Source organism: Vollenhovia emeryi, unplaced genomic scaffold (assembly GCF_000949405.1).
Source record: "Vollenhovia emeryi isolate VEMERY1.0 unplaced genomic scaffold, V.emery_V1.0 DF939157.1, whole genome shotgun sequence".
NCBI lineage: Eukaryota > Metazoa > Arthropoda > Insecta > Hymenoptera > Formicidae > Vollenhovia > Vollenhovia emeryi.
The window spans coordinates 1597273-1610638 of record NW_011967209.1 but is presented as its reverse complement, the minus strand read 5'-3'; the positions used below and the strand labels follow the sequence as shown (position 1 = coordinate 1610638).

At 45.6% G+C, this 13366-nt stretch overlaps 2 protein-coding genes across 3 annotated transcripts in view; both read left to right on the top strand.

Moving 5' to 3' along the window:
- Positions 1-8: 8 nt before the first annotated feature.
- LOC105564962 (exostosin-3) lies at positions 9-5252 on the top strand. Of its 2 annotated transcripts, none has more exons than XM_012017754.1 (11): positions 9-288; positions 603-826; positions 911-1451; positions 1568-2409; positions 2482-2697; positions 2814-3024; positions 3096-3352; positions 3437-3564; positions 3632-3908; positions 4158-4262; positions 4374-5252. In XM_012017754.1, the coding sequence occupies exons 2-11, from the start codon at positions 671-673 to the stop codon at positions 4476-4478; spliced, it is 2838 nt and encodes a 945-aa protein (XP_011873144.1). In that variant the 5' UTR covers positions 9-288; positions 603-670; the 3' UTR covers positions 4479-5252. The 2 variants fall into 2 exon arrangements, with proteins under 2 accessions (XP_011873144.1, XP_011873145.1); XM_012017755.1 differs by having other exon boundaries at positions 9-423.
- A 6681-nt stretch (positions 5253-11933) lies between these two features.
- The window catches only part of LOC105564963 (regulating synaptic membrane exocytosis protein 2-like), a 66141-nt gene continuing 64708 nt past the window's right edge, over positions 11934-13366 (top strand). The window contains exon 1 of the mRNA XM_012017756.1: positions 11934-12394. Within this exon, the coding sequence (XP_011873146.1) occupies positions 12279-12394 (116 nt within the window). The 5' untranslated portion in view covers positions 11934-12278. The remainder of the gene's footprint in view (positions 12395-13366) is intronic.

Here is a 13366-nt window from a genome sequence, read left to right as displayed (position 1 = left end):
GTGTACACGTCGGTGCTGCGCTGCTGCGAGACGCGTCTCGGCGCTAACCTCGACGCGCGACCGCGACCGCGACACTGCGAGAGCGACGACGTGGGATGCGACCGCCCCCGCCGCGGACAGTGCTTGCCGCCGATCGCCGCTCCGGCCACGCGTGATGCCGCTTTCGAGCTGTCGGCCGACGGAGAAACGGAGGAGGCCACGAGGTCGCGCGGCCCGCGACGCGACGATGACACGCTCTGACCGAGTCGCACCCGGGTCTCGTCTCGACGTCGGTTTCACGCGCGGCAGGTACTGTTCTTGGGACACGTTTTATCGTCCTTTCTGGCCCTCGTCCTTCGGATTAAGAGAGCGAACACCTGGCGAGGAACGTCGGATGAGAAACTTGTTTTTGTCGTACGCAGAATGAGGCGAGACTCGTTTCGTGTAATTACTCTAGGGCCAGGTCGACAATGAGTCGTTAGTCAGAAGTCGGAACTACGTGTCGGTCCACATTTCTTCCAGCCAGAGAGGAAAAGGATCAACGTGCGGTTTCGACTTCTGACCAACGACTAACAACTCGTCGTTTGAGACCAGGCCTAATGTTTGTGCAATGTCGCTCGCAGAAATCCGAGAAAGTGCTAGATGGAAGTATCCAGTTTTCGCCAGACAGATACGTAGCAATTCCGTGAACATGGTGGGGAATACTTACGAGGTACTTCCGTTGTACAACGGAACTGGAAGGGAGATGTGCCAGTGGTTGGCACACATCAAGTTGTCACGGATAATCATTTTGACGTCTACGGTCTTGTTTATCGTGCCATTATTCACGCATTACTATTTGTCCAAGGTAACGGCTGAAGAGGAGAGTGAATACGAGCCTTTGAAATTACCGCTCCAGGATGCGTTGCGCTAACTCTGAGTTTACTTGCAGGTAGAATCTGACACGCCAGATAGGGATATGTACAGAACGTTCTCGACCCTGGAGGCTTTTGAGGATTTCACATCCATGAAGGCGTCGCAGCTGAAGATGAGGATAGAGGAGATGTTCCGCATAAAAATCTCAGTGAGCAACGAACTGAGAGACCTGAGCGCCAAGAGGCAGAGACTTCAGGGCGAGGTCAACAGCTTGACCCAGAAGATAGACGAGCTGAAGCAGGAGTTACTGCATCAGCAAACGGATCTTGACAGGCTGAAGATAAGTGTGGAGCAGGCGCAGGTGGCGCAGAAGGAGGCGGTGGAAAGAAACACGCCTGAGTTGGCACCGCCTAAGAGAATACTGATTAATAGCCTGCCAGTTGTACTGCCCAGCACAGATCCGCGATCGTGTAGAATGCACAATTGTTTCGATCACAGCCGGTGTGCATTGACAAGCGGTTTTCCCGTATACCTGTACGATCCCGACAAATTCTCGGTAGTCGATCCAGGATGGGATGTAGAGGGTTTCTTAAAGACTACTATTAAACAGACACTAGGTACGTAGTAAAGATGTATAAGTAAACTGTATATTATTACATAAAATAAGCGAGACCTTGTACTTTAAGAGACATTTTTCCGTGACAATTTGTTATATACAAGACACTGATTGTAGGATACAATCCGCATCTTACTAGGAATCCAGCGGAGGCATGCGTTTACATAGTCTTAGTTGGTGAAGCGTTGAACCCACGTCAAAAGAATGATCAACGTTACAGCAAACCTTTAGATATAAAGAAATTACACGCACTGCCCTATTGGGGCGGAGACGGTAGAAATCACATACTGTTAAATCTCGCACGTAGAGATTTGTCTGCGGATTCTGGAAATATCTTCAGCAATCTGGATATTGGCAGAGCAATAGTAGTACAGTCCACGTTTTATAGAAATCAATTTCGGGACGGCTTCGACTTGATTATTCCGCCAATACTGGGAACACCTGGCGGGGACGTTTGGCAAGAATGCGCACAAATGTTACCCGCGAGGAGGAAATATTTGCTGTCGTTCCAAGGAGAGATGAAAACTTTTGTAGGCACGCCGATGACATATCAAATTGACGACGCCGATATGGATATGGAAAAATTGATAATCGACGATAACAATATAGACGCATTCATTATCCAACATCTTAAAGATATGAGCGGCGGAATAACCTTGGACAAATTTTTCATTCAGTTTGAATGTATACCAGCCTCGGTGGAGAACAAGCCTGTGGAAACTCTCGATTGGTCACTCTGCGGAACTGATTCGTCCAGAAGAGCCATATTAAAGGAATCGACATTTGCGTTAATCTTAGCGCCCAGTAACGCCACATTATTGACTACTTCGTTCATGCAAGCAAGATTGTACGAAGCATTGCGAGCTGGGTCAATACCCGTTATTCTCGGTGGTGATCAGATTTTGCTTAACTATAACGAAGTTGTTACTTGGAGGAGAGCAGTTATTTTCTTACCCAAGGTAATGTTTAATAGTAACGTATTACCACATTTGTCTTTGATTATTGAAATGGAGCTGACAATGTAACTGTAGGCCAGAGTGACTGAGATGCACTTTTTATTGCGTGCCGTTCCTGACAACGATCTTTTGACTATGCGGAGACAAGGTAGATTAATATGGGAGCGTTATATGAGTACTGCTCAAAGTGTAGTAGATACAATTGTAGCAGTAGTAAGAGACAGACTTGGTATACCTCCGTTGCCAGCGCCTCAAACATCCAGTCCTAGTGTTTTTAATGAAAGCTTTGTGGTACGTATTTAATGCGATTTAACGTGTTTAATATGTTTTAAAATATGTGATATATATTTAAAAGTGAAAAGTAAATTTGATTTTATAACTTATTGTTACCTTTTATTTTATAAAAGCCTTTAAAATCGGACACCATCATTGCTGAACCTGAAGCTGAAGAAAGTTTGGGACCTCTAGAACCGTCGTATCCATCTCCTGCTTTTAAGAGAAATTATACAACGCTATTAATCCAAGGTCATGAAATTTGGAACGATTGGATGGATCCATTTTATTTATATCCACAGTTACCTTTTGATACTGTTCTGCCAAGCGATGCTAAGTTTCTTGGTAAAGTCTTCAGAGTTTATTGTTACATGAGAATTACGTTATTTTTAATTCAATGTTTTATTCTGTTATAGGCTCAGAAGTTGGCTTTCGACCGATTGGTAAAGGTGCTGGGGGTGCTGGAAAAGAGTTTAGCGAGTCATTAGGAGGAAACTATCCAAGAGAACAATTTACAATTGTCATATTAACTTACGAGAGGGAACAGGTTCTTATAAATTCATTGGCGCGCCTTTATGGCTTGCCTTATCTAAACAAGGTACTTGTAGTATGGAATAGTCCGAAACCGCCCGTGGATGATCTCAAGTGGCCTGATATTGGCGTTCCTATACATGTAATTTTCATTTATTATCCTCTAAAATCTCCATCCATTTTTCAACATTACATTAAAATATATTTTCCAAATATATCTGGGCAGGTTATAAAAGCTCCAAAAAATAGTTTGAATAATCGATTCCTTCCATTTGACGCAATCGAGACAGAGGCTGTTCTTTCTATTGATGATGACGCCCATTTAAGACATGACGAAATCATGTTTGGTTTCAGGTAAGCTGATTTTTCACATTCTTTTCATTCATTAATAACTTTTGTTATTTATTATATATTACTTTAGAGTGTGGAGAGAACATCGAGATCGTGTGGTTGGATTCCCTGGTCGCTTTCATGCATGGGACCAGAATTACCATAACGCTTGGAATTACAATTCTAATTACTCTTGCGAGCTATCCATGGTTTTAACCGGGGCTGCTTTTATCCACAAACATTATACATATCTGTATACGCATTGGTTGCCACAGGCAATAAGGGATAAAGTTGATGAGTACATGAACTGTGAGGACATTGCAATGAACTTTCTAATATCCCATCTTACAAGAAAACCACCAGTGAAAGTAAGACATATATTCTAATAAAGAAGATAATCATTTAACATTACTTTATCTTATTCATAAGTTTAAGAAATTTTTAGTTTCTTGATTTAGGCTTTATAAGAATTTTGCAATTATGTAACATTTCTGTCTGTATTCTAATTATATGATATTAAACTAAACTGTGAAAATTTATGTTAATATTTTGGGATTCAATTATATTAATCTCAAATGTATGATTCAATTACATTAAAACACTTATTTGTATATTAGGTAACATCACGTTGGACATTTAGATGTCCAGGTTGTCCAGTTTCACTGTCAGAGGATGATACTCATTTTCAGGAGAGACATAAATGCATTAATTTCTTTTCGCAGGTAAAAGAATTGAATTGCTTTTATATTTTGCATTACATTTTTCTAAATGATTATTATTATTATTCTTTAAGTAAATTCATCAATTGTACTTGATATAATCATTGGTTTCAGGTTTTCGGTTATATGCCTCTATTGAATACTCAGTATCGAGCTGATTCAATATTATTCAAGACAAGAATACCACATGATAAACAAAAATGTTTCAAGTTTATATGAAAAGGAAGTACATTTTAACTTTTTGTATAGATATTATAGGGTAAGATTTGTACGACTTTGATACAATTTTATGCAGTTCATAACTTAAGAATAATCAGGTAGGATATTTTACAGAATATACATGTACAGAAAAGGTAAGAAATGTAATTAAAACGAGTCAAAATGTGTAATTAAATTCTTAAAGTACATCAATGATTAAGAAAAGTAGATCAACGTTAGATGTTACTAATCTTTCTTTTAGTCTTTTTACGGCATTTAACGAGATAATAAGAAATTATCAAGATCATTCTATATAATATAATTTATTAGGTAAAGTGAATATGTAATTTTGTAAAAATGATTTTGCTTCAAATTTTTTTACCAAAATTGGTATTTAACAAAACATTTAACGTTCTAAGAAGATGGATATTTTGTAAATAGAATAATATTAGTATACTATACATATGTGGATATGTATGGTATATTATACATATGTACATTATCTCGTAAGTGCACTAAACTATAATTTACTTTAATATACTATATCCGTAATGTAGTATATCAATGAATTACTGCCTATTAGAATTACAATAATGTACATATCTGAGATAAAATTGATATAATTTTTAAACAAAGAACAAATTATATTTAATGTTTTTATAATTGAATTGAGTACAATGATTATTTATCATTATATTAAAATAGGTTAGCTTTATGTAATTCAAAGTTATAATTGAATTTTATTAATCAACGGATGAAGAAAACAAATATAATAACGTGCAACATTTGTTATTAAAGTATTATATTGATTTTCTTGGTTAATATCAATTTTTATTAAAAATATTAAAGACAAAGTTGATTTATTTACATATTTGAGTGGTTACATCCAAATTTCAATTTAAATTATGCAAAGATCACTTGCACATTTTTACGAATCTCTACATTTCTTTATAAAAACTTATGAATCTCTCTTCTTCAATAATCGACTGCTTTACAATGATAACATCACATTACAGATATTTGTTTGTATAATGTAATTACAGATAATATGTAATTATTTTTATTTTGTACATAACTATTTTTTAATTTACTTATACTTTTGGCCTTTTTCTTTTTCATTTTCCATTTCCAAAATACTAATATGTAAATTGTAAAATGGAAAACTATAGATCCGTTTTATATCTAGCATATAAAAGATAATATAATAATTTTTTATATATTATAATTTATTAGGACTCGATTACATTTTTTATACTTAAAAAACGATTGTGTGTAAAAATTGAATTGGTTAGAACAAAAAGGGTACACGTGACAATCATATATTTGAGAGAAACAAAAATTGTTTTGTAAGCATAATATGAATTTCGATAAGTTTTACACTATTGTGATTTGAAGAAAAGACCTCTTAAAGTAAGTTTTCATTTAAAAAACTTTTTAACCATATTGGTTTTATGCAAAGATCCATTGTTAACTCAATTTCGGTCAAAGTGTCCCGTTTCTGTTCTCGCTGGTTCAAATTATTTTTAGAATCATTTTAGGCAATTCTAAAGCTACATATGTAATTTGATAAATATTAAATATAGTTTGCTGATAAATATATAATTAAATGCGGTATGCATTTTATAGACTGCATATATATAGTTGATAGCATAAAATTTACCTTATTATCCTGCGAGATTAATAATGATGTTATACTTTGTCAAGAATGTTGCACAGAATATGTAGATAGTAAGCGGCCATATTTTTGGGATTTAAAATTTCGTACATCCTTGATGCATTAACATTGTCAAAATCCTATCTCAGGACTGAATAAAATTCAAGTTGTGGCGACGTGTACTCCTTTTCGTGATAAAAGGAATCAATTTTATAACAATCAAAACTGTTTTTAGGTTTCTATGTACATTCACATCTTTATTATATTCTAGTATATTTTTAGTAGTTCAATTTTTATGTAGTAGTTATATTGATTACACTTATTATTATCATTATATGTATTTTTTATGTAATTGATATGTGCCAAATTTTTAATAATTGTATTTATAATGTAATTAGATAATGTTTTTAGATACTAAAAGCACAAATTTGCAACTATACCTCTGCTATATATCGAATATTTCAAAGAAATTTATTAATTATTGTATAACTTCGTCAACGAATAGGACATTCAGTAATTGCTAAGTGACGAATTCTGTATAGCAAATTTGCGATGTAAAGGATTGTTATGTACATGCTCTGTGTTATTATTTTGTACATTGTGGCGTGCAAATCTATATTGGGTGTATCTTACCTATTCGCGCGTGATACGAATATCTGGTTAGGTGTTTTACGAGTAAAGGAATATGTCATTTATTCGACAGGTAAATTAATGATGAAAAAAGTATAAATTAAGGAGGAAACAACACAAAAGGTTGGTAAAAATAAACAATCAAAATACGTCTCATCTGGTGGGATTTATTTTATTTGAATTGTGCTTCGACATTCGCTGTTTCATTTTCTTAGAATATATTTTACACGAAAAATAATTATTTTCTAGTTTCCGCTCTTCTCCATCGTTTTCTTACAGGAAAGAACGTACTCTTGTTCCCCAAGTAGTAAGCGTCAACCTTATGCAGACGTTGTCTGACGCACAGTAGTAAATGTTTGCAGTAGTGGCCGCGTATGTATAGTCAGACGTGCGCTAGTGGTAGTATCGCGTTGCGCACGGCCAAATGTAGCGCATCGCGAACTTATATCGAACGACTACGTGAAATCGCATTAGCATACCGATCAACGATGACTCCAACATTACGTTATATATTTATAATCCACGCGCATGCAGCGAATTCGTAATTATAACGAATCGCGCATTAATTACGCATTGCGGATAAAGCGAGCGTACAATATCGGTCACGATGACACGCCAAAAAGGGGTCAGTCTTCCCCGCTTATTCGGCTTTGTTTTCCGAAATTTAGATAGATGTGTGCCATTAAGAATATTCTAGTTGAAAAACGAGTCTATTAAATGCCACGCAATTTTCTAATTTTAGTCAGCAATTTTCAAATTTTGTAACATAACAAGCGCGTTCGCAGCTAGCACCCTGGTAGCACAGTGCATTGACCAAACATTGGTTAAACATTGGCCCAACATTTGGTTGTGTCGGGCCAATGTTCGGCCGATGCGCTGTGCTACTAGCGTAGTTTCTTCGCGACACTTTGCTCGCACAAGGTTCGCTCGTATTGGCGTTTCATCGAAGTAGAAGAAAAAGGAGTTTTCGACGTAGATGTGTTGCAGAGACATACAGGGTAGCATGACGGATTTCCTATTCCTGCAGGCGCGCGTCTCATCAGAATTTGATTAATTTTCTGTCAAAATATAACTTTTGATAATCATTGTGATGTCAGTTTTACTTTATCGTGACTTCATGCTCCGCTCGGACAAATTTACTGATGTTACTTTTGCGCCGAAGCCTATGCAGTTGTAAACGGCCATGCGCGCCTGTACGAGTACGCAATACCCGTCATACTGCCCTGTACGTCTCTGCAACACCCTGTACGTCGAAAAAATGACCCGGCCGGTTGCCCGATGACGCGCTTCCGGCCATCAAAAGTCGCATCCCCGAACACGGTTTCCGGAAGATGATTTACCGGGGATTCCGCATAGAATCGTACGAGCGACCGCAATAAGCGTCCGTCGCGTGTGCTGCATTTTCCGGCGCTCCATTTTTCGACACGAAAGCGGGGAGTTACGTATATAGCGTTCCTTTGCCAGTTCTTAGATTTTTACGTCATAACGACGAGATTGTGCAGCGATGCGACGCGGAGCCAACGGGAAAACGAAAGGCCGACGTTTCACCGGCGAATCGTAAATCTCCCCGCGGCGAGAAATGACTCGTCGATCGATGTCGAATCGATCGACGAATCATTTTTCATTGGGACGCGACGCGGAGCCTACGGGAAATCGAGGGACCGACGTTTCTCCGGCGAATTGTAAATCTCCCCGGCGAGCAATGCCGAAACGACGTCGATCGGCATCGACGCCATTAAATTGACGTCGACTCGACGAGTCGTTTCTCGCCGGGTTAAGACTTTGCAGTTCGCCGGAGAAACGTCGGTCTTTCGTTTTCTCGTTTCTCACTAGGTCGCTTCCGCGCCCGCCGAGATGAAACTCCGCGGGACGTGCGCGAGCGGCGCGGCGGAGCTGGGAAACGTGTTTCAAAGTTCGAAAGCTTTTTCAATCCCTTCCCACCTTGTCTCTTCCATCTTAATTGTTTGTTTCTTTCTTTTTTTCAAGTGACTTGACGACTCGGCGACGGGGACCGGTTTCAAACGCGGCGCCACGTGGGTCGCGATCAAAGTCGGCGCCGGATTGGCCCGCGCGGCGATCAATACCGCACTTCCCGCGACGTAAGTCGCGTCCGGCGCGCCCATTGGTCAGAGCGTACGCCGCAATCCCATTACTTATTAAGTTCGCGCGAAAGTGCGACATTCGTCAGGCACCATCTGTCACCGGGGCGATCCGCGATCGCGGGACGGCGATTGTGATCGGCGGCGGCGGGGATTTATTACGATTGCATGAAACCGGGCGGGAATCGCCGCGCGCTTCGTGGTGTCTCACCACCGCCCTCCACCTCGCCCCCGGCGAGTTGCTCGTCACATACGCGAGGCCAGTTTGTGCGCGCCGGGTGTATATAGGGCGCCCCAAAGCAGCCCTGTGCCCTCTCCCCATTACGTATTCCTCGGGGAATCCGAGGTTCCAACTTTGACGCAACGAGAATGTCGTTGCGAGCTGGTTGCTTGAGCAGTTTCTCTCCATCTTCGGGATTAAATGTTGAGAAACTTTTTACAGAGTTCCGCGGGGACACGGTCTACCCAACAAGTACGGTAAAAGCGTCAAACTATACGTTACTACGCGCGCAATATGCGCTCCGGGCGCGCAAGAGTTCGCGAGGGGTTCGAGGGGTGAAAATGATCGACGGCGAGAAACGATCGTCATTTCTCCCGGCGCGGTTCTCGATCAACGACTCGAAGGGAGAAAGAGAGAGAGAGCGTGCGCGCGCGCGATTCCTGAGTCACCCTGTATCCGTCTGGCCGAGGGGCAGGGGGGCGGAGGAGCGAAGCTCGGTTCGCGCAACTGCGGTCGCGGACGAGCGCGATAAAGCAACAACCCACCCTGCGGGTAGGTAGAGGTCTCTCGGCGAGCGATACGCGCGACTACCGAGGAACGCGAGCTCGCGCGCCTTACGATGCCGACGTGACGATCCCGACAGGAAGTCGATTCGCGACCGGAAATTAGCCCCGTTCGCGTCCCGCCCATCCCGTGCCGCGGTCGCCGCGCGAGGGAAGGGTCGCGGGGGGCGGTGAGCGCGGATAGCGTGCGAGGCGCGGGAAAAAGAGAAGGAAGAGAGCGCGGGAGGGGCCGGAGAAAGAGCGAGAGGGGGGCGAGCAGTCAGGTGGCGGCGGACGGAGACGGGCGTAAAAGGCGCGAGGGGAAAGAGAGAGAGAGACGGCGAGCGGTGGTACCGCGAACGCTGCCGCGCGCGAGTCGACGTGGCCGCGAGACACCGGCGGAGAGGAAAGGAGAGAAGAGGAGCGAACGCATCGACGAGGGGGTGAAAGGGGCGCGCTTGGAAGCGCAACGTGAAAGTGAACGCCGGCGACGCAGCGCAGCGCAACGCAGCGCGACGCGACGCGACGCGACGGCGGCGACGCGAGGCGGCGGCGACGGCGACGACGGCGGCGGCGGCGGCGGCGAGTGCGCAGGCACCTGGCGCTGGCTCTCCCTCGCTCACCCTGCGTCGACGAGCGTCCGCGACCGTTCTCGCTCGCAAAGTTCCTCGCGGCTCGACGCGGAGCGCACGACGAGAGTGCCGTGCCGTGGCGTGCCGTGTCGTGACGTGCCGTGCCGTGCCGTGCCGGGAGGTGTACGGGGGTGGAATCTTCGTGACGAGGCGCGGGAGGATGCATGTTTAATCCCGCGACGACCGCGCAGCGGCCACATCTACGAGGGCGTTCTCGCATTGACGACGGCGACGGCGGCGGCGGCGGCGACGGCGGCAGCGGCGGCAACGACGAGGACGATGACGAGGACGAGCGCGACGTCAGCGAGGGTACTGCGATAAGAGCCAGAGCGGAGCGCGACCCTCGTCGCGATCGTCAGCTGGGGAAACGGTTACCGTGGGTGTGTAACCGTCCGCTCGGGGACGATCGACTGCGTGGGCGTCGCGGCGGCCGTTAGAGGCGCGCCGAGAAGCGCCATTGTCGCGTCGGCCGCCACGTGAATCGCGGAGTGGACTTGTTCTCCGGGGAGGAGATCGAGGGACCGCGCGTCGCGTCCGTCCGAATGGACGTGCTCCGCCGCTCGTCAGGCACGTCCCCCGCGGGCAGGCCAGGATCCAGTTAACGAAGCGGCGACACACTCCGGCGGTTGGGATGACGCATCGCCTCGTCGCGGTGTCCGCGGGATAACGGGCCGGAAATCTCGATAGACGTCGAGCAGCGGTGGCGGCGGCGGCGGCGGTGGCGGCGGCAGCGGCAGCGGCGGCGAGAATCGAGCCGCGAAAGTGGAGTCCTATTTATCAGCGACGGCAACCCAGTGACCCGTTTTCGTTTTCAATCGATGCGGCACCAAAGAGTTTCCAAGGATCGGAGGGACAGAAGGGCGCAGCCATTATCTAGCAACGGAGTCCAACCGACGTGGCCGAGCAGCCTCGCGCGTGGCTGAAATCGCGATAACGGCGGCCGGAGGGCGAGCGGGCAGTGAGATCGAGGATATCGCCACCGGTGTGATCGTCCGATGGTGCATTCGGGCAGCGCAGCGCGTGAGGCCGGGCTGCAAGAGAGAATGCGAGAGCCTCCTCACAGCCTGTGAACATGATTTGTCATACACATGCGACGGGCGGTAATCGTACGACGAGAGACACCGACGACGACGACGACGACGACGAGGAGGAAGAGGAGGAGGACGACGACGACGACGACGACGACGACGACGACGACGACGACGGTGACGGCGACGGCGACGGCGACGGCGACGAGGACGGCGACGGCGACAAGGACGGCGACGACGACGACAACGAAGACGACAAGGAGGAGGAGGACGACGACACCCGACTCCGCGGCCATGCCACGAGCACGCCGTGCGCTCGCATGAGACCAGCCCGACTACTGCCCGATTGCTCTTCCACGCAACAGCAGCAACAGCAGCAGCAGCAAAGGCTGCAGGGACAGAAACTCGTATCGCGCGAGACATCGACCGGCGCGAAATCTAAGGACGTCTACCGCCTTCCCTTATCGTTGTCCCGTGTAAAGGAGGCCACACGGGCGAAGTCATCGACCACGACGACGGAGGAGGCCCCGCGTCCCGATTGGCGCGACCCGCGAGTGCAACGTACCGCGAGTGCCACCGTGCCGACGACGACGACGACGACAACGACGACGACGACGTCGACGGTGGTACCGTCGCGGCAGCAACGACGACGACGACGACGACGACAAAAACAACAACAACAACAACCACGACAACGTAGCCCCGGTGGTGCGCTCGCGTTCCCGCGTCGGTGCGGTGCGGTGGTGCGGTCAACGGGTGTCGGATGACTTCCCCAGGACGACAGACGTGCTTCGTAGTCGTAGAAGGTTATCGCACATCGTCCCGATCGTTATATCCCGCAGCGCGTGCCGTCGCGGAGGTGGCGCGTCGTCTAGGGTGCAGGCCGAACGGAGCGACAGCGGTAACGGTGTCCCGGCGACGTCGACGTCGTCGGTGGTGCGCCGGCCCGCCTACCCGCGTCATACCCGCGTCGCGTACCCCGTGCACGTCGCGCGTACGCCACCGCCACCGCCGTGATGGCGGAGCTACCTCAGCCTGACATGTCGCACCTCACCCCCGAGGAGAGGCGCATCATAGAGGGTGTTTTAATGCGCCAAAAGGAGGAGGAGGAGCAGGATCATGAGATTATGAGGTAGGCGACCGTGTCTTCACGCTGTACACCCCTCGACGTTCCGCACCGAGGAAACTCGTCGCCGCGGAAGGATCGATTTTCAGCCCTTTGTTTCAACTCAAATCTATTCCCTAGTTATTTCACTATTGCTTCTTTTTTTTTAGTTTTAACAGATACGCTCACTTGGAATATTATAAAAATATTATAAAACAACCACTTGTAGAAGTACAAGCTGATTCCTCTTCTGTATAAACTTGTTAAATGTCAGCTACGTCAGTCGACCTCTCGGGTACGGAATTTTCCCTCGATCACCGCCGCGGACACGTGGAAACTCTTGTCGAGACGGGAGTTAAATGAAAATAGTAAATTAAGTGGGACTTTAGATGATTTACTTTTTATATTTATTTTCGTTCCGGTTTATGCGAGATTTTTTTACGTGCAGAGTACGTTCACTTGGAAAGTAGCATCGAAATTAAACTCGAGTTGTCGTCGCGGTGTGAATAACATTCGAAATATGCGAAATACGTTGAAAACGAAAAAGGGGAAAGCGAGGGGTGAACCGCATCGTGGTGTACAGATTTGGGGCATTACTAGGCACTTTTTGGGCATCAGTTTGGGCACTGTATAAAGATAAGACAAGATGAATGAGATAATAAGATAAAGTAATGCCCACTGGGCATCGTGTATGATTTTGGTCAGCGGTTTACCTCTCGGGAGAAATTAATAAAAGGCCCTGCCGACGAGTTAATTGGCGAGATATAATCTCGCAATATGAAAGAGAAAAATAATACAACGCAGGTTATTTATTTATTCTGTAATATTCCAAAATTTGCACCTAAGACAAAATGCAAGTCCGAGGGAAAAACCGCTGAGGGCATTGTGGCGTACAGATTTGCGGCATTACTGGGCATTAGTTTGGGCATTAGGCCTTGCTGGGGCATTATAAAGATAAAATAAGATAAAATAAGATAATAAGATAAAGCAGTGCCCACT